General features: G+C 46.3%; 1 protein-coding gene and 1 pseudogene across 1 annotated transcript; both read left to right on the forward strand.

The window, feature by feature from the left end:
- Window positions 1–8,276: 8,276 nt before the first annotated feature.
- LOC108414997 (perforin-1-like) lies at window positions 8,277–10,112 on the forward strand. The gene is made up of 2 exons (XM_017687940.1): window positions 8,277–8,809; window positions 8,924–10,112. Exons 1-2 carry the CDS (start codon window positions 8,277–8,279, stop codon window positions 10,110–10,112), a joined length of 1,722 nt encoding a protein of 573 aa, XP_017543429.1.
- A 3,183-nt stretch (window positions 10,113–13,295) lies between these two features.
- LOC108414998 lies at window positions 13,296–16,633 on the forward strand (annotated as a pseudogene).
- The last annotated feature ends 3,857 nt before the right edge of the window (window positions 16,634–20,490 follow it).

The raw sequence follows: 20,490 nt of genomic DNA on the forward strand, positions 1-20,490 counted from the left end.
GCTGGCTTTCTAACTCTACATTGGCGATAATCTGGATTGTCCTTTACTTCTTTGGCCCAGAGAACACAACATCCATTACTTCCATAAACCATATAAAAGGTTGGCTTGTCCGACCACAATACATAATGCATTTCCACTGTGTATCAGTCCAATTCAGCCCAAAGAAGTCGACGGCGTTTCTGGACATTGTTTATATGTGACTTACACTGTGCATAGTACAGTTAACATTTATGGATGAAACGACAAACAGTTTATTGACAACACTTGTCAAAGTATTTCTGCATCCATGTGGAGACGTATCACAGTCGCGTTTTTAATGCAGTGCCGTCTGTGGGGTCATAGGTCACAAGCACTCTGCTGTAGTTTTTGACCTTGCTTTTTGCACACAAAGATTATTTTGCAGCCGTCTATGCGTTGGCCGTGTCATCAGGAAAGCGCGAGTTCGATCCCTGGTGATGCTACAGACATCTGTAGCCGGGAGTCCAAGAGAGCACAACTGGCATCACTCTCTCTGGGTAGGTAGGACGCCCCCCCTCCCCCCATCACTCAATGTGATACTAGTCAGCACAGACGTCTGTCAGCTGACGTACCAGATCAGGCGGTCGGCGCTGTCCTCTGTGTGTGTTCGGCTGTCCCGTGGCATTGCGTGAGCAGCAGTTTGAAAAGAAGCAGTGGCTGGTTTCACAGGTCTCAGAGGAAGCCTGTGCTAACCCCACCTTCCTAGCATTGGTAGTATCGTGTGACTAAGTAGCGGGTGGAATTGGAAACGACTAAAATTGTGGAGAAAATCGGGGTAAAAATGAAAACAAAAATTGTGATGGGAAAGAGTAAATAAAATATTCCTGGTGCCCTATAGACAGTTGCGCAAGACGGCCCTGTAAGGAGAGAACTGTTAAGAGTCCGACCAGACTGGGCTTTAAAAAAAAGACATCGTATGCGTTTGGTTTTAAAGGCTAAAGGACATGATGGGCTAAAATGGTACGGAATTGTGTAACTGGGGTGGGGAGATCACCCCATCACCCCAAAGGGGAATAAAAAGGGATGTTTTGAGATGTTCTTTGCATTGTGGTTGACCAGGAGCCATCTTGCTATTTGATGCTCAATAAAGTGAAGGCCTTTACCTTCATTCCACAAGAACTCAGCCACTGAAGTCCTTTTGGATTCCTGTTTATCCTTTTTCATTTTTGTTGATATTCTTTGATTCGTTGAATTATTTGTGAAGATATTAGATTACAGATAGTTATTAGGGCAATAGTATTGTTAATATTAAAATTATCCTCTCCATGGATCACCACCTTATCGTGGTGGAGGGGTTTGCGTGCTTGAATGATCCTAGGAGCTATGTTGTCTGGAGCAAAAGCTCCTGGTAGGGTCTCCCATGACTAACTGGTCCTAGGTGATAGGTCAGACAAAGTGTGATCCATAATAACCCCTATGAAAACACAAAAACAGGACTTGTGTACCCTGCCCGGAACAGGGTTACCGGGGCCCCACCCTGGAGCCAGGCCTGGGGGAGGGGCTCGCCAGCGAGCGTCTGGTGGCCGGGCATTTACTCATGGTGCCCAGCTGGGCCCAGCCTGAAGGAGTTACATTAGTCCCCCCTCCCATCGACCCACCACCAATGGGAGGGGCAGTAGCAGGAGTTCGGTGCTTTGTGGATCGGGCAGTGTCCAAAGGTGTGGGCCTTTCTGATCCTCGGTTGCTGAAACTGGATTTTTGGAACTTTGAACGTTACCTCAATGGCGGGGAAGGAGCCTGAGTTGGTGCGCGAGGTTGAGAGATACCGGCTAGATATAGTCGGGCTCACCTCAACACACAGCTTGGGCTCTGGGTCCAATCTCCTTGAGAGGGGCTGGACTTTATTCTTTTCTGGAGTTGCCCATGGTGAGAGGCGGCGGGCAGGTGTGGGCTTTCTCATAGCCCCTCGACTTGGTGCCTGTATGTTGGGGTTTTCTTGGGCTTCGGTTCGCCTTCGGGTTGGGGAATGGGTCCTGACTGCTGTCTGTACTTATGCACCGAACAGCAGTTCAGAGTACCCAGCCTTCTTAGAGTCCTTGGGAAGGGTGCTTGAAAGTGCTCCTCCTGGAGACTCTATTGTCCTACTGGGGGACTTCAACGCTCACGTGGGCAATGAGAGTGAGACCTGGAGAGGTGTGATTGGGAGGAATGGCCTCTCTGATCTGAACCCAAGTGGTGTTCAGTTTTTGGACTTCTTTGCAAACCACAGTTTGTCCATCACGAACATCATGTTTGAACACAAGGTTGTCCATAATTGCACATGGCACCAGGACACCCTAGGCCGCAGTTCAATGATTGAATGAATGATTGAATGAATCGGTGATGGACACCCCAGGTGAGAGATGCCGTCAAGCTGAAGAAGGAGTCCTACCGGGCATGGTTGGCCTGTGGGACACCAGAGACAGCTGGCAGGTATCAACAGGCCAAGCGATCTGCAGCTTCAGTCATCGCCAATGCAAAAACCCGTGTAAGGGAGGAGTTTGGTGAGGCCTTGGAAAGTGACTTTAAGTCGGCTCCGAAAAGATTCTGGCAAACCGTCAGGTGACTCAGAAGGGGAAAGCAGTGTGCCACTAGCACTGTATATAGTGGAGATGGTGTGCTGCTGACTTCGACTGAAGATGTCATTGGGCGGTGGAAGGAATACTTTGAGGACCTTCTCAATCCCACCGACACGTTCTCCAGTGAGGAGGCTGAGTCCGGGGACATGGGAATAGGCTTGTCCATTAATGAGGCCGAAGTCGCTAAGGTAGTTAAGAAGCTCCTTGGTTTTAAAAATTGTGTGGACATCAGGGGCGGTGCCACTGCATTGGCAGACTGGGGTGGTGGTGCCTCTTTTTAAAAAAGGGGGACCGGAGGGTGTGTTCCAACTACAGGGGAATCACACTCCTCAGCCTAAGGTCTGGTAAGGTCTATGCAGGGGTACTGGAGAAGAGATTCCGGCTTATCGTCGAACCTTGGATCCAGGAGGAGCAGTGCGGGTTCCGCCCTGGTCGTGGAACACTGGACCAGCTCTTCACCTTCTCCAGGATTCTGGAGGGTTCATGGGAGTTTGCCCAACCAGTCCACATGTGCTTTGTGGATCTGGAGAAGGCATTCGACTGTGTTCCCCGGGGTATTCTGTGGGAGGTGCTTCGGGAGTACGGGGTACATGGCTCTTTGCTATGAGTCATTCAGGCCCTGTACAAACAAAGCTGGAGTTTGGTTCGCATAGCCGGCAGTAAGTCAGACTCGTTCCCAGTGAGAGTTGGACTCCGTCAGGGCTGCCCTTTTTCATAATTTCATAATTTTTATGGATAGAATTTCTAGGCGCAGGATGGAGGTTTGGTGACCTCAGGGTCACATCGCTGCTGTTTGCAGATGATGTGGTCCTATTGGGAACATCAGGCCGCGAACTTCACCTTCCCTGGATCGGTTTGCAGCCAAGTGTGAAGCGGCCGGGATGAGAATCAGTACCTCTAATCCAAGACCATGGTTCTCAGGCGGAAAAGGGTGGAGAGCCCTCTCTGGGTCGGGGGTAGGCTCTTGCCTCAAGTGAAGGAGTTCAAGTATCTCGGGGTCTTGTTCACGAGTGATGGTACAAAGGAGCGGGAGATTGACAGGCGGATTGGTGCTGGGTCAGCAGTGATGTGGGCTCTTTACTGGTCTGTTGTGGTAAAGAAAGAGCTGAGCCATAAGGCAAGGCTCTTGATTTACCGGTCAATCTATGTTCCCACCCTCACCTATGGTCATGAGCTTTGGGTAATGATCGAAAGAATAAGATCGTGAATACAAGCGGCTGAAATGAGTTTCCTCCGCAGGGTGTCTGGACTCTCCCTTAGAGATAGGGTGAGAAGTTCGGTCATCCGGGAGGGACTCGGAGTAGAGCCGCTGCTTCTTCATGTCGAGAGGAGTCAGCTGAGGTGGTTCGGGCATCTGGTTAGGATGCCTCCTGGACGCCTCCCTCGGGAGGTGTCACAGGCAAGTCCACCTGGGAGGAGCCCCAGGGAAGACCCAGGACACGCTGACATGACTAAATCACCCAGCTGGCCTTGGAGCGCCTCAGAATCCCCCTTGGAGAGCTAGTGGAAGTGGCTGGGGAAAGGGAGGTCTGGGCCTCATTGCTTAGGATGCTGCCCCCATGACCCGAACCCCGAAGATAATGGATGGATGGATGGATGGATGTATGTATGGATGGATGGATGGATGGATGGATGGATGGATGGATATTAAAATTATGTATAAATGTCCAGACCCTGGGCAAAAAGAGAGAGCTCTTTGGTTGCAACTGTTCCCTGAATGTTTTGATAATATTATGCACCATAGAGGGTCTAATACATAAATATTATGTTCCTAAAATGTTGGATGCATATTTTGGTAAAGAAGTGAGCATCGGTGCCATCCTTCCTCTTAAAGCACTCGCCCTTTCCTGCACCTTTTATGAGTGAATAAGATGCTCTTTTATCTGTGTAAGGTTTTCTTTACACTTCCTGATGCTCCAAGTCTTAAAATGCTTCTATTGAAATGTGCTGTAAACATCAATTTCAGAATGAGCAAATTCTGACGAAAATACAGTTAAGTCGACAAGACAAAACACTGACTTGCTTGACTTCAGACTGCTTTTGTTTAAATACAGGTGAAAGTATATTTATAAATCACTGCTTTGTTTTTTTATTAGCATTCATGCTCAACTTTTGTGCAATTGAGTTTGTATTATATTTCACTGAATGGTTTTACGTTAAATTGATAGGACTAGCGCTGATGTGGTAGCAGATCGGATTTGAGCATGGCATTGATGTTGGTACAACTTGTTTTAAGTAATATCTGAGATGGAATTTTAGTGGTTAAAAACTGAAAATTGACTATATTCCAAAAAACATGTGAAAAAAATATGAATCCAAAAGGCTCTTGTTAAATGACTCCGAAAGAAAATAAATTCTTTCAGAATTGCTCTGAGTAATAACCATTTAAAAATGAAAACGCACCTAAATATCTGAGTAGTACGACTGCTGCATCATGCCAACTCATGGACTCATGGTCCAGTGATCTTCATGTGCTAGCTAAACTGAAAACTCGCTGGGACAAGAAAACACAAGAGACTATAAGACAGGAACAGGACTTTTTGAATCTTCAATACTTCTGGATTTCTATTGTCCATCAACAAAATAATCACAAAGGAGCTCAGTTTACAGTCTATTAGGCTCAATTCACAGCTTTAATCTCCAGTAGATGTGTTGGATTCATGAACAAATCAGTCTTTCCTTTTTTTTTCTTTCCTTTCTTTGCCGAGCTGAATAGCTGCCCATCTTGTGCGTCTGATGCTGTTGCCTCTTCTGCCTTGATCGGGTGCCGCTGCTCACCAAGCCTTCTGGACCGGCTTGACCACCACTGAGCTTCTTGCTTTACAACACTGAGCAATCTTCACCCTCAGATGCTGCTGCTAGCAGGCGGATAACACTAAGCACATAGCCTTGCAATCTCGATAGAGAAAGTCTTGTAGCAGAATGGCTCATACTGATGAACTCAGCGAATTCAAACATGTCACTGTCATAGGATGCTGCCTCTGCCACAAGTCTATTTATGAAAGTTCTATCCTGCTAGATCTGCCTGTCAACTGTAAGTGCTATTATTATGAAATGGCAGCAACTAGGAGCAACAACAGCTCAGCCACAAAGCAGTAGACCACTCCTGTGAGCCTGCCAAGTGCTGAAGTGCACAGTGCCTATCCTTTGTGGAATCACTCACTAAAGAGTTTCAAACTGCCTCTCGAAGCAACGTTAACTAAAGTGCATATTAGCAGCTTCACAACATGAGTTTCCATGGTCCAGCAGCTACACACAAGTCTAAGGTCAAATGCACAATGCCAAGTGTTGGATGGAGTGGTGTAAAGCATGCTGCCACTAGACTCTGTAATCTGTGGAGTGACGAATCACACTTCTCCATCTGGCAGTCTGATGGACGAATCAGGGTTTGGAGAATGCCGGGAGAACGTTACCTGTCTGACTGCATTGTGCCAACTGCCGAGTTTGGTGGAGGGATGATGCTATGTTGTTTTCAGGGGTTGGCCTAGGACCCTTAATTCCAGTGAAGGGAAATTTTAAGGCTTCAGCAGACCAAGACACTTTGGACAATTGTATGTTTCCAACTTTGTAGATTTGGGGAAGGTCCTTTCCTGTTCCAGAGTGACTGAGCCCCAGCGCACAAAGCAAGGTCTAGAAAGGCATGACTGGTTGAGTTTGGTGTGGAAGAACTTGACTGGCCCTCACAGTGCCCTGACCTCAACCCCAATGAACACCTTCGAAATGATGCATTAACACTTAAGTAGCTATTCTTAACTACCAAGAACTATTAGTTAACTACTCAGTACATAATAGTGAACTAATGATTAGGGTAGTTCACTATTAACTAAAAAATAACTACCGAATTTCATAGAATTACTTAGTAACTATGGTTTCTTAGAATAGTTACTCATAAATTACAGATCAAATCAACATTAATTGCTCAATAGCTGAGTCTGACAAGTTTCCTACTGAACTACTAACTGATGTAGAGTATTCCAACACTTCTAACAGTAGTGAAATACACTACACGGTGTGCAGCCTCTACAATATAATGGATTATATCCTCAATTTCTATTTACAGAAACAGGAATTTATGAGTAATTATTCTAAGAAGCCATAGTTACTAAGTAATTATATCTGGGACTGAGTATGTATTGTTTAGTTAATAGTGAACTACCTTAATCATTAATTCCTCATTATCTACTGAATTGTTCCTGCTTAGTTCCTGACCAGTTACTTAGTAGCTATAAAACAGTATTGTAGTGTTACCAACTTTCCAGAAGAGTGGAAGCTGTTATAGGTGCAAAGGGAGACCGACTCCATATTAATGCCTAAATAAAAGGTCCTGTAGATGTAATGTGTTGGTGTCCCAATACTTAGGTTCATATAGTGTGTTAGCACCAAGTTAAGCATCAACATATAAGCTCTTGCATAAAGACAGATATTTGATGCTTTGAAAAGACATTTAGCTATGCTTAAGTATCCATTCACAAAATATTTAACTAAAAGTAGAAAGCTTGGGAGATCCCATGAACCCATTTTTACAGGGTTACATATAGAGATGGGAAATTACAAAAAGGATAGTGTCGCGATTGGCCCCTCCCAGTCCTCCATGTGCTTTTGTTTTGTTTTTGTCCATGTGCTTTCTTTGTTTTGATTCTTCCCTGTCCTGCCCCCTTGTTTCTTGACTTCGCCCTTGATTGTTCTGACCTGTGTTATCCACCTGTGTCTTGTTAACCCTCGTTATTCTTTGTATTTAAGTCCTGTGTCTTCCCCTGTGAGTTCGCTGGTCGTTGTTTGGTCTTTGTAATGTATTGTTTGCATTGTTTTGTATTGTGGTGTTTAACATCATTCTTCCGGCCTCCGCAGTGTGTTTTTCCGTTTTCCTTTTCGTCATGTCTTTTCCCCAAACTCTCCGTGTTGGCTCTCTGACCCTGGACCGTTTTGACCCTGGCTCTAGATTTGCCTCTAATAAATCTCGCTTCTCTCAGCATGTGCGCCTGCCTCGTCATCGCTCCCAGCATTATAGATAGCTGGTCTAGACATGGCATGGTGGTGCAGTGGGTCGCACTGTTGCCTCACAGCAAGGAAAGTATGGGTTTGGTACCAGCCAGGTGACTAGTGTCCTTTATGTGTGGAATTGGCATATCCTCCCCCCTTTTTTTTTTTTTGCAGGATACCTTTCTGCTGGCATTGGAGCAAAAGAACATGAAAGGAACTTTTAAGGACCAAGCCAAGAAAGATATCGGGTCTTTTGCTGAACAATGCAAAAAGACTTTCTTTGACAGAACAAGAATTTTTAGCAGTCTGATGAGGAGAACTATTTTACATTGGGCTCCTTTAAGATGAAGTCATCATGAAAATGTATTCTCATTGTCACTGGTTGACACTGCATAGCAGTTTAGGTACCTGATCAAAGATACCTATATAAAGACAACACAGTAAGGCCCTCCTTCTTCCTCTAGTATTTAATGTGTGAAATGTGGTTTGGCATGCCTCACATCTAGGAGTCATCTCAGATATAGTTTAGACACAAGTAAGTTCTGATGGGATTCACTAAAACGATTACATTTGTAAACTGCATATTAATAATTGAATGCTATGTGTATATATACTGTGATCTGCTTCATAGACCACAAGTAGTTTGCTGTATTCAATAGGTATTTTTTCCCATTGATTATTTAAGGAATGACTAAAGGATTTCTTCTATTGTCTCACAGAATGGGCTGGATGAGTCGTTACCTTCTCAGCTGTTGGATTTGGTGTTCTCTTTTCTCCTTGGTCAATGCTGAAGAACAACCAGAACTGGGTGGTCCAGAAGACTGCAACAATGCTGGCTTCGTTCCCGGCTACAACCTTGGTGGAGAAGGCTTTGACGTTGTGAAGATGGAGCGAAAAGGGTCTTATGTCATCGACATGGACAAGTGGGACATTGGGAATGGCCGTTGCAAAATGTATGAGAACCCATACCTGAACAACAAAAAGCAGAAGACACCAGCTGCTGTGGTGTTCTGGAGAGCACTCCCAAAGTGTTCAATGAAGGTCTCCAGCAAGATGTATGATTCGAGTGAAGCTCTTGTGAACGATTCTACTTCTTCAATCTCAAACAACTGGAAAATTGGGCTCAATGTGATGTGTAAGGGTTCAGTTTCGATAGGAGGGACTCATTCCCGTGAAGCACAATTCGGTATGAAGAAGTCAAAGGAGGACAATTTCAGCTTTACCAAGCATTGTGTTGAATGCAGCTTTTACAGGTGAGCCATTCTGCTGTGAAATCATTTTATATGGTATAACAGATAAATAACACGTTGCATAGCTGTCACTGTGTACATATTATAAATATCAATGGCTTCTAAATTCTTTCACAGCTACAAAATAGCATCTTCACCCCCACTGCATCATGAGCTTCTTCAGGCTCTGCAGTCTCTTCCCCGAGAATATGATTCAGACTCCTATCAACGCATAATTGACATGTTTGGCACACAATATACCACAGGAGTGTACTTAGGTGGGAAGATGAAAGCAGTAACAGCCATCAGAACCTGTAAAGCAGCATTGAGAGGACTTTCGGACACAGCGGTCAAAGACTGTTTGGATGTGGAAGCATCAGGGACACATAATGGTGTTACTTTGAGTGCAGAGTTCAAACACTGTCAAGCCCTAAAGAAGAAAATGAGCACAGATGAAAATTTCAGCTCAGTGTTTAATGAGAGACAGACAGAGATTGTAGGAGGGAAGATCAATGGTGAGGATTTCCTTTTCTCCAGGAACTCGCACCCAAATTCTCTAAACCAGTGGCTGGATTCCCTGAAGACCATCCCAGATGTGGTGACATACACTCTTCAACCCCTACATTCAGTGCTGAACAAGAACCACCCTGCCAGGAACGGACTAAAGAAGGCAGTAGAAAATTATATCCGTGACAACGCCTTAAAAAAGGTTTGCTGTGGGTCCTGTAAGATAGGGCACCAGAATAGTGCAAGAGATCGCTGTGCCTGTGTTTGTGAAAGAAGTCAAAATATACTGTCCAACTGCTGTTCTGTTGAAAAAGGTCTAGCCACACTGAAGGTTTTCAACCTCTACGCCATTGGTTTATATGGAGACCGCTGGACTGAAACAGATGGCTCTGTAGAGGTCAGTTACGGCGACACAGTCAGGCACACTGCTGAAGTTACAGATAATGACAATCCCCGTTGGACAGAATCATTTGAGTTTGGTCCCGTCAAGCTGTCCATCAGCAAAAAACTCTCTTTCAAAGTATATGATGCAGATTCTTACTGGAACAGTGACCTTCTTGGAGAGTGCTCCTTTGACCTGAGAAGTGGACAAGTGACTGACATGTGTTTCTTCCAGTATGGCACCTTCTTTTTCTCCTATTCTGTAGAATGTGCTCCTAGTCTGCAGGGTCCAAAGTGTGCAGAATACAGTGCTTCTCCGATGGACTCCCATCTGGCCAAAATATTCCAGTCCAGAAACGGCATTCTGGCTAAAGATATGTGGAAGCGCCAGGAGGCCCAGAATTACTCCAATAACCCCTATTTCAAGGGTTATAAATAGTAATACAAAGCTTATGCAGCAGTTATGATGCTAAACAGCGTAGCTTCTTAGACAGACCAAAATGTATGTAAAGGTTTGTAAAATGAAAAAAAAGAACATCAGTTCCTTCATGGTGAAGCACTGCTTGCTAATTATTTGCCTTGCAAGTTGCATTATGGTTTGAGTAAAGCATTCACAAAGACAAATCTGTGTAGGTATTCTTCTTCAAAAAAAGGCTCATAAAAAACACAGTTTAAAACATGTAAACACAGAATACATCTTTAACTTCAACAGTTACATCCAATGACTCCTTTAGAAAGACTTCTAAATGAATGCATTTTTCTGATTTGGTTGATTCGTGACAGCATACGCTGCAGGGCAAGAAAACAGGCCAAGTCCGAAATCTTCTAAACCTCTGAATGGTGTTAACAATAGATCATTCATCAAACCAATGCAGTAGGTTCCTGTGAGAGCTTTTCCCTTTGATCTCTTTAAATGTTGAAGTTTTGTGTGTAAATTTGCAAACTTGCAATCTTTCACAGAAAGCAAAGTCACCATTTGTCCACTCAGCATTAATGGCTTCAAACAGCTGAAAAACATAACCAAGTTTGCGTTTAATCTAAGACTAAATGTTCTCTATAGAATTTAAATCCAGATTATACCCATTATATTACCCATTATATTTTGGGTTTGGCCCTTTTTTTTAACGCTTGCCTGCTTCAATACAATACAATAGTGGTTGGCGTAGTGTAGTGGTTAACACCTCTGCCTTCTACACTGTAGACTGGGGTTCAATCCCCCACCTGGGTAAACACCCTACACTATACCAATAAGAGTCCTTGGGCAAGACTCCTAACACTGCCTTCGCCTACTTGTGTAAAATGATCAAATTGTAAGTCGCTCTGGATAAGAGCGTCAGCCAAATGCCATAAATGTAAATGTAAATACAACTGAATCAGCAGATTAGTAACAGTCGGCAGACAGAACACAATACTGTGATTTCCCACCACTGGTTACACTGCCGCAAAGTGGACATGCAAAGAAGCTCTCTGCAGTCACCACACTTCTGTAGGAGAGGCCTTTATTGTTGTTAATGTTGTTAAAGATATATGATATATATCACATACACTCACCAGCCACTTTATTTATGTTCAATTGCTTGTTAACACAAATAGATAATAAGCCAATCACACGGGCGCAACTCACTGCATTTAGGCATGTAGAGGTGATCAAGACAACTTGCTGAAGTGCAGACCAAGCATCAGAATGGGGAAGAAAGGGGATTTAAGTGGCTTTGAACGTGGCATGGTTGTTGGTGCCAGAAGGGCTGGTCTGAGTATTTCAGAAACTGCTGATCTACTGGGATTTTCACACACAACCATCTCTAGGGTTCACAGAGAAGGGTCCAAAAAAGAGGAAATATCCAGTGAGTGGTCAGTTGTGTGGAATGCCTTGTTGATGTGAGAGGTCAGAGGAGAATGGGCAGACTGGTACCAGATGATAGAAAGACAACATGAACTCATATAACCAATCAAAATCTCTGAGGAACGTTTCCAACACCTTGTTGAAAGTCTGCTACGAAGAATTAATTCTTAATGAATTCTTCTGAAGGCAAAATGGGGTCCAACCTTTTACTAGCAAGTAATAAAGTGTCCGTTGAATGTATATAATACAAACCCAGGACTGAGGTGACAAGGTGAGTATGACAGTTAACATGTGTTTGCTAAGGGTGGGTAACAATCATCACTTTTCTGCAACAAAAGGCCAGTTACTAACACTCTACAGTAAATATGGTTAAGAGCATAAAATAAAAATAAGGGGGTAGATAAGGGCAGATAACATATATTGAGAATATTTTCTTTAAGTGATTACCATAAGGTGAAAGTGTATTCATTAGCACATTTTTAATTAGCATTCTTTTGGTATAGTTATATATTTTGAATATGTAATGTTTTGAACTGACAAAGAGTAGCAAAGACACAAAAAAGCAGTAAAATTGTTGGCCTAGGCCCCGCCCTTTAGGGGTCACAGACATGAGTAATAACTCCAGCTTCCAACTCCATTAGCTAAAAAGATAGTGACCATCAAAATGAGCTTGTGGGAGCTGTAAGACCAACTTGGCAAATCTGGTAAGAGCTGGCAGGCCTGGTTAACTCAGTGGGTTAGAGCTGGTTTATTTAATATGACCAACTGGTGAGAACTGGTACACCAGACTAAATCAGCTGGTAAGACTCAGGTGACCAGTTTGGCGAGACCATCAGAACTGGCCAGCTGATGGGACCAACAGGGGACCAACAGAACAACTTGGAAAAGTCAAATCAGCAAGTGTTTAATCTCAAAGGTGTGATTCTGTCTTCAGATGTGACGGGGAACGAGGAGGCGGATGCAAGTGCAGAGACAAGCGAGATTTATTACGGGCAAATCCAGGGTCATAGTCTAAACGGTCCAGGTTCAAATAGCCAATACGGAGAGCAAGAGGGACAGACATGACAAAATGAACACAGGCATAAACATCCAAACAACACAGGCAGAGATTCAAGCAAAGACCAGTAACCAGACCAGGGAAAACACAGGGCTTAAATACATAAAGGTAACGAGGGACAGGTGCAAACACAGGTGGAGACAATCAGGGGTGGAGTCATGAAACAAAGGGGCAGGACTAGAAAACCAAAACAAATTTACATGGAGGATCAAAATTAAGGGGCACATGGAATAGTGGGTGGAGCCAACGGTGACATCAGGATGGAAGTGGTAGGCTCACCATTTCTGTAATCAAGGGGAGAATTTAGGATTCAAGGTATCTTCGAAAAAACCTAACATGTACATTTACAGGATTATTACTTATATTTCAATTTACTATGTGGCTACAAGAAACCAAAATAGCCATAACAGTGTTATCAAAAACACTGACATATTGAAATATGTTGTATTGTAGGGGCTACTACTCGCGACTGGAGCGAATCCACAACGGACAGGCTTTAAGTCACTCAACGGGGTCTAGCCCTTTAAGAGACTCGAGGGGGGGGCACTAGTTGGTTTTAGTTCAGTTGTTGTTTTGGAAGCGAGTTGTAAGTTTCATTTTTGTCTCAAAGCATTAAAGTTTTCCCTCCGCGGGATTCTCCACTAACTTGAGCCTCCTTACTTCACGACCCGCTTCAGTGGTGACCCCGACGCCTCTTCGGACGTCTCCGAAGCTCTTCCGACATGACAACACACGCAGTGGCTCTTAAGCTGCCGGAGTTTTGGGAGCAGCATGCCGCCATTTGGTTCGCGCAAGCTGAGGCTCAGTTCGCCATCCGGAGAATCACGGAGGACGAGACGAAGTTCTGTTACGTCGTCGCTTCCCTGACCAACAGCACTGCCTCCAGAGTACTGAGTTTCCTCCAGGCTTCCCCCGAAGGCGATAAGTATGCAGCGTTTAAGTCACTTCTCCTTCAGACGTTTGAGTTGTCCGAGTCAGAGCGGGCACGCAGGCTTCTCTTGCTACCCGGTTTAGGCGACTCAAAACCGTCCGAACTCATGGACCACATGTTGTCTCTGCTGGGCGACCACCCGCCATGTTTTCTATTCAGAGAACTTTTCTTGCAGCAGCTGCCTGGCGACGTTCGTGCGGCTTTAGCAGGCTCAACTCTTAAAGACTTTTGTGCTTTGGCTAGAGAGGCCGACAAGATCCTCTCCGCCAAGCAGTGTCTTGCGGCCACGCGGGCATATGCGTCTTCATCCCCCTCTGACGCCCCGGTATGTGCAGCCATGCCCCAACCCCCTCTAGCCTTCTGCTTCTATCATACACGTTTTGGGGCCAAGGCTAAAAAATGTCGTCCTCCCTGCAGTTTTTCTGCCTGCCTCCGGGTTGGACATGAAGTCAGGCCGCGCTGGCCCCGCCCTCGAGGCCGCCAATGGTACCTCCATCCCCACGTATGGGCTGAGGTCAATTCCTCTGTGCTTTGGCTGGCAGCGATTTACATGGCCTTTTGTGCTGGCAAAGGTTTCCACCCCCCTTTCAGGTGCCAATTTCCTGTGTGCCAACAGCCTGCTGGTTGATGTTAAAAACAGATGCCTTGTCAACCCGGAGACGTTCAGCTCCTTACCATGCTCACTCAGCCGTTTCGGCTCCTCCAAGCTGACGGGTGCGTTTTTTGTCTCAGACGACTTCTCGTGCCTCCTCGCGGAGTTTCCGGGCCTGACGGACCCCACGTTCTCCTCAGATGGCAGCAAGCATGGAGTCGAACATCACATCGTCACTTCGGGTCCGCCGGTCCACGCTCGCGCTAGGCGCCTGGATCCCGCCAAGCTCACGGTCGCAAAGGCTGAGTTTGACACATTGGAACGCCTAGGCATCGTGCGAAGATCCGACAGCCCCTGGGCTACTCCACTGCACATTGTCTGGAAGCCGGACGGAGGCTGGCGCCCACGTGGTGATTACCGCCGACTCAATGATGCCACCACTCCTGATCGCTATCCCATTCCTCATGTGCAGGATTTTTCTGCCTGTCTGGCTGGGAATCTTTTCCAAGGTGGACCTAGTTCATGGCTACCATCAAGTCCCCGTGCATCCCGCTGACATCCCGAAGACGGCGGTGATCACTCCATTTGGCCTGTTTGAGTTCCTCCGCATGCCATTTGGCCTCAAGAATGCCGCCCAGACGTTCCAGCGCCTCATGGACAGTGTCCTGCGTGACCTGCCGTTCCTCTTTGTTTATCTGGATGACATTCTAGTTGCCAGCACCTCCAGGTCGGAACACCTGCACCACCTCAGGCTCCTATTTGAGCGCCTCAATCAGCACTGTTGGATCATCAACCCGTCGAAGTGCCAGTTCGGGCTTCAGGTCATTGATTTCCTCGGTCACCGCATCACCAGTGCTGGCACGGTTCCACTCCCTACTAAAGTGGAAGCTATTCAGTGTTTCGCCCGCCCTCTGACAGTTACAGCTCTGCAGGAGTTTCTAGGCATGGTGAAATTCTATCACCGTTTCATCCCACGCGCAGCCAGTCTCATGCATCCTCTGTATGAAGCCCTCAAAGGCAAAGCGGCCAAACACGCAGTAGACTGGACTAACGAGCGGCTCCTGGCTTTCAATGCGGCCAAATGTGTGCTGGCAGATGCGACTATGTTGGCGCACCCCTCACCTGATGCACCCATTGCTATCACCACGGACGCATCTGACTATGCAGTTGGCGCGGTGCATGAACAGTGGGTCGATGGTGCTTGGCAACCCCTGGCGTTCTTTAGTCACCTGCTCTGCCCCGCTGAGTGTAAATACAGCACATTTGACCGTGAGCTGCTCGCCCTGTACTTGGTCGTGCACCACTTTCGCTTTCTCTTGGAGGGCCGTCCATTTGTTGCATTCGTGGATCACAAACCCTTGGCATTTGCCATGGCGAAGTCCTCCGAACCGTGGTCTTCCCATCAGCAATGTCAGCTGGCCTTCATCTCGGAGTAGATGACCACGGACGTTCAGCATGTTGCAAGAAAAGACAACCCTGTGGCTGACTGTCTCTCCCACGCGGCAGTTGACGCTGTACACCTCGGCATCGACTACTCCCGAATGGTGGCGGACCAGGTGTTGGACCCAGAGGTCCAAGCCTACAGGTCTGCGGTCGCTGGCTTGCGCTTGGTGGATGTTCCCTTCAGTGATACTGGTGTGACGCTCCTCTGTGACGTGTCCATGGGTCACCCCAGGCCTATTGTTCCCACCTGCTGGCGCAGACCGGCATCGCAAAGGCTGGTGGCAGACAAATTCGTCTGGCACGGCCTTAAAAAGTCCATTTGCAACTGGAGTACTGCTTGTGTGGACTGTCAACGCGCCAAAGTGCATCAGCATGTTAAGGCCCCGCTGGCCATTTTCCCTGTGCCTGAGTGGCGTTTCGACCACGTACATGTGGATCTGGTGGGTCCGCTGCCACCGTCCCGGGGTTTCACCCACCTCCTCACGATCGTCGACAGGACCACGAGGTGGCCAGAAGCTGTGCCGCTTTCTTCCACGATGTCCTCGGAGGTGGCCAGAGCATTCATTGACACGTGGGTCTCGCGGTTTGGCGTTCCATCAGACATTTCCTCGGATCGTGGCCCTCAGTTCACTTCAGCCCTCTGGACCAGCATGGCTGCGGGTCTCGGGGTGCATCCCCAGGGCAACGGGTTGTGTGAGCGTTTCCACCGCTCTATGAAGGCCGCACTCCGGGCCAGTCTCCAGGATGACGGTTGGGCTGGTAGGCTTCCCTGGGTCATGCTGGGCCTCCGTTCGGCCCCCAAGGACGACCTCCAAGCCTCTTCGGCTGAACTTCTTTATGGCCAGGTGCTACGGGTTCCCGGGGATTTCCTCCCAAGTTCTACTGCCCCGTGGTCTGCCAGCCACCAGCGGCAGGCCCTTCGTGAGTTCTCCAGCGCTTTTGTGCCCACCTCCCAACTTGGCCTGCCGGAGTCACACTTTCCGCCTTCTTTGCGAGCGGCGGAGTTTGTGTTCATCTGGCACGACGCGCACCGGATTCCCCTCCATCCAGTCTACGATGGTCCTTTTCGAGTGTTGACTCCTGGGGATAAATAATTCAAGGTTGAGGTTGGCGGCGTTCCTGTGAGCGTTTCGGTAGACCGCCTGAAGCCGGCCCACCTGGCTCCTGGCAGCACTGTGGAGACTGGGCGTCCCGCGAAGCGTGGAGGTCCCTCATGCACTGTCCCGGCATGCCCCATGGAGCGGCCGGCCTTTTCTCCTTCCCCGGCTCCGGGTGTGACGAGCCGTTCCGGACGTCTGGTTCAGCCACCTCACCGGTTGGACATATCAGTTTTCGCGGATTCTGGGGGGACGTGTGTAGGGGCTACTACTCGCGACTGGAGCGAGTAGTAGTATAGTATAATTCAAACTGTAACATTTGTCTTCTTTTTTTTTAGAATTATTGCATTAATTTTATATAGTTATATAGTCAGAGAGCTTTACATTTCAATATGATCAACATAACAATGGACTGTGATACAAAAACATTTATAGCAATGTTGACATACTGTTATGCCTTTACTTATTCAAATGTATTACTGAGCCCTTTGAATTCACACAGAATTTGAACAAGAGCTCAGAATCTTGGCAGACAGAATCAAAGTCACAGTCATATCACTTATTGTGGAAAAGTAGTTTCCACCGTGGCATGAGAGATGCTGGCTTTCTAACTCTACATTGGCGACAATCTGGATTGTCCTTTACTTCTTTGGCCCAGAGAACACAACATCCATTACTTCCATAAACCATATAAAAGGTTGGCTTGTCTGACCACAATACATAATGCCTTATCACTGTGTATCAGTCCAATTCAGCCCAAAGAAGTCGACGGCGTTTCTGGACATTGTTTATATGTGACTTACACTGTGCATAGTACAGTTAACATTTATGGAAGAAACGACAAACAGTGTTTATTGACAACACTTGTCAAAGTGTTTCTGCGTCTGAGGGGTCATAGGTCACAAGCACTCTGCTGTAGTTTTTGACCTTGCTTTTTGCACACAAAGATTATTTTGCAGCCGTCTATGCGTTGGCCGTGTCATCAGGAGAGCTCGAGTTCGATCCCTGGTGTTGCTACAGACATCCGTAGCCGGGAGTCCAAGAGAGCACAACTGGCATCACTCTCTCTGGGTGGGTAGGATGGCCCCCCCACCCCCCATCACTCAATGTGATACTAGTCAGCACAGACGTTTGTCAGCTGACGTACCAGATCAGGCGGTCGGCGCTGTCCTCCGAGTGCGTTCGGCTTTCCCATGGCATTGCGTGACCAGCAGTTTGAAAAGAAGCAGTGGCTGGTTTCACAGGTCTCAGAGGAAGCCTGTGCTAACCCCACCTTCCTAGCATTGGTAGTTTCGTGTGACTGGGGGAGAAAATCCAGGTAAAAATGAAAAAAAAAATTCTGATGGGAAAGACTAAATAAAATATTGCTGGTTAGTAATCAATAAACTAAACATTGACTAGAGACCCCCCCTAATAAGGTAATATAGGGAAGCAGACTATGGATTGTATGCAGTGGACACTCTAACGGGGAACGAGTTTCTGGGCCCAGAGAAGGGAGCTGAGCCCAGATGACAGTGTAAGTTATAACTAAGGTAAACTCTTGTACGTATATGGAGGGCTGTGTAAGATGCCCTATAGACAGTTGCGCAAGACGGCCCTGTAAGGAGAGAACTGTTAAGAGTCTGACCAGACTGGGCTTTAAAATAAGACATCGTATGCGTTTGGTTTTAAAGGCTAAAGGACATGATGGGCTACAATGGTACAGAATTGTGTAACTGGGGTGGGGAGATCAACCCATCACCCCAAAGGGGAATAAAAAGGGATGTTTTGAGATGTGCTTTGCATTGTGGTTGACCAGGAACCATCTTGCCATTTGATGCTCAATAAAGTGAAGGCCTTTACCTTCATTCCACAAGAACTCAGCCAGTGAAGTCCTTTTGGATTCCTGTTTATCCTTTTTCATTTTTGTTGATATTCTTTGATTCGTTGAATTATTTGTGAAGATATTAGATTACAGATAGTTATTAGGGCAATAGTATTGTTAATATTAAAATTATGTATAAATGTCCAGACCCTGGGCAAAAAGAGAGAGCTCTTGGTTGCAACAGTTCCCTAAATGTGTTGATAATATTATTCACCATAGAGGGTCAAATACTTACATATTATGTTCCTAAAGTGTTGGATGCATATTTTGGTAAAGAAGTGAGCATCGGTGCCATCCTTCCTCGGCCTTTCCTGCAGCTTTTATGACTGAGTAATATGCGCTTTTATCTTTGTAAGGTTTTTATTACACTTCCTGATGCTCCAAGTCTTAAAATGCTTCTATTGCAATGTGCTGTACACATCAATTTCAGAATGAGCAAATTCTGACAAAAACACAGTTAAGTCGATAAGACAAAACACTGACTAGCTTGACTTTAGACTGCTTTTGTTTAAATACAGGTGGAAGTATATTTATAAATCACTGCTTTGTTTTTTATTAGCATTCACTCTCAAATTTTGTGCAATTGAGTTTGTAATATATTTCACTGAATGGCTTTACGTTACCTCTCCATGGATCACCACCTTATCGTGGTGGAGATGTTTGCATGCTTGAATGATCCTAGGAGCTATGTTGTCTGGAGCAAAAGCTCCTGGTAGGGTCTCCCATGGCAAACTGGTCCTAGGTGACAGGTCAGACAAAGTGTGATCCATAATAACCCCTATGAAAAGGCAAGAACAGGACTTGTGTACCCTGCCCGGAACAGGGTTACCGGGGCCCCACCCTGGAGCCAGGCCTGGGGGAGGGGCTCGCCAGCAGCTGGGCCCAGCCTGAAGAAGTTACATGAGTCCCCCCTCCCATCGACCCACTGAACCTCGGTTGCTGAAACTGGCTTTTGGAACTTCGAACGTTACCTCACTGGCAGGGAAGGAGACTGAGTTGGTGCACGAGGTTGAGAGATACCGGCTAGATATAGTCGGGCTCACCTCAACAGCTTGGGCTCTGGGTCCAATCTCCTTGAGAGGGGCTGGACTTTATTCTTTTCTGGGCTTTCTCATAGCCCCTCGACTCTGTGCCTGTATGTTGGGGTTCTCTCCAGTGGAGGAGAGGGTAGCTTCCCTACGCCTTCGGGTTGGGTAACGGGTCCTGACTGCTGTCTGTGCTTATACACCGAACAGCAGTTCAGAGTACCCAGCCTTCTTAGAGTCCTTGGGAAGGGTGCCTGAAAGTGCTCCTCCTGGAGACTCTATTGTCCTACTGGGGGACTTTAACGCTCATGTGGGCAATGACAGTGAGACACATCACTGCTGTTTGCAGATGATGTGGTCCTATTGGGGACATCAAGCCGCGAACTTCAGCTTTCGCTGGATCAGTTTGCAGCCAAGTGTGAAGCGGCCGGGATGAGAATCAGTACCTCTAAATCCGAGACCATGGTTCTCAGGCGGAAAAGGGTGGAGAGCCCTCTCTGGGTCGGGGATAGGCTCTTGCCTCAAGTGGAGGAGTTCAAGTATCTAGATTGACATGCGGATTGGTGCTGGGTCAGCAGTGATGCGGGCTCTTTACTGGTCTGTTGTGGTAAAGAAAGAGCTGAGCCATTCGAGGCAGTCTTTCCTTGCATCATTTTTAATGTTTATGTCTGTGTTCTATGCTGACAAATTCTAATAAAAGTCAAATAACAATCTTCCACACTTTATTATTATTATTGTATTTTTATTGGTTTTTCAATAACACACAAATACAGAACAAAAGACAGATACATCAACAAACACTCTTAAGCCCCTTACCCCACCCTATCGCTATTCTAGCTAGTATGCTTTATAATTCTGACTGATGCAGAGAAGGGAAGGAAAAAAATGTAAAAATTAGAAAATAAAATAAATAAAATAAATAAATAAATAAAATTTAAAAAAAAGATGGCTGCTGAATTTAGTGG

This window comes from Pygocentrus nattereri, chromosome 27, assembly GCF_015220715.1.
Source record: "Pygocentrus nattereri isolate fPygNat1 chromosome 27, fPygNat1.pri, whole genome shotgun sequence".
In the NCBI taxonomy this organism is placed as follows: domain Eukaryota; kingdom Metazoa; phylum Chordata; class Actinopteri; order Characiformes; family Serrasalmidae; genus Pygocentrus; species Pygocentrus nattereri.

Excerpts from the sequence above, each read along its gene's own strand:
- LOC108414997 (XM_017687940.1), top strand. The coding sequence starts at position 8,277 with ATGGGCTGGATGAGTCGTTACCTTCTCAGCTGTTGGATTTGGTGTTCT. Across the intron at positions 8,810-8,923 it reads GTTGAATGCAGCTTTTACAG|CTACAAAATAGCATCTTCAC; the intron begins GTGAGCCATTCT and ends ATTCTTTCACAG.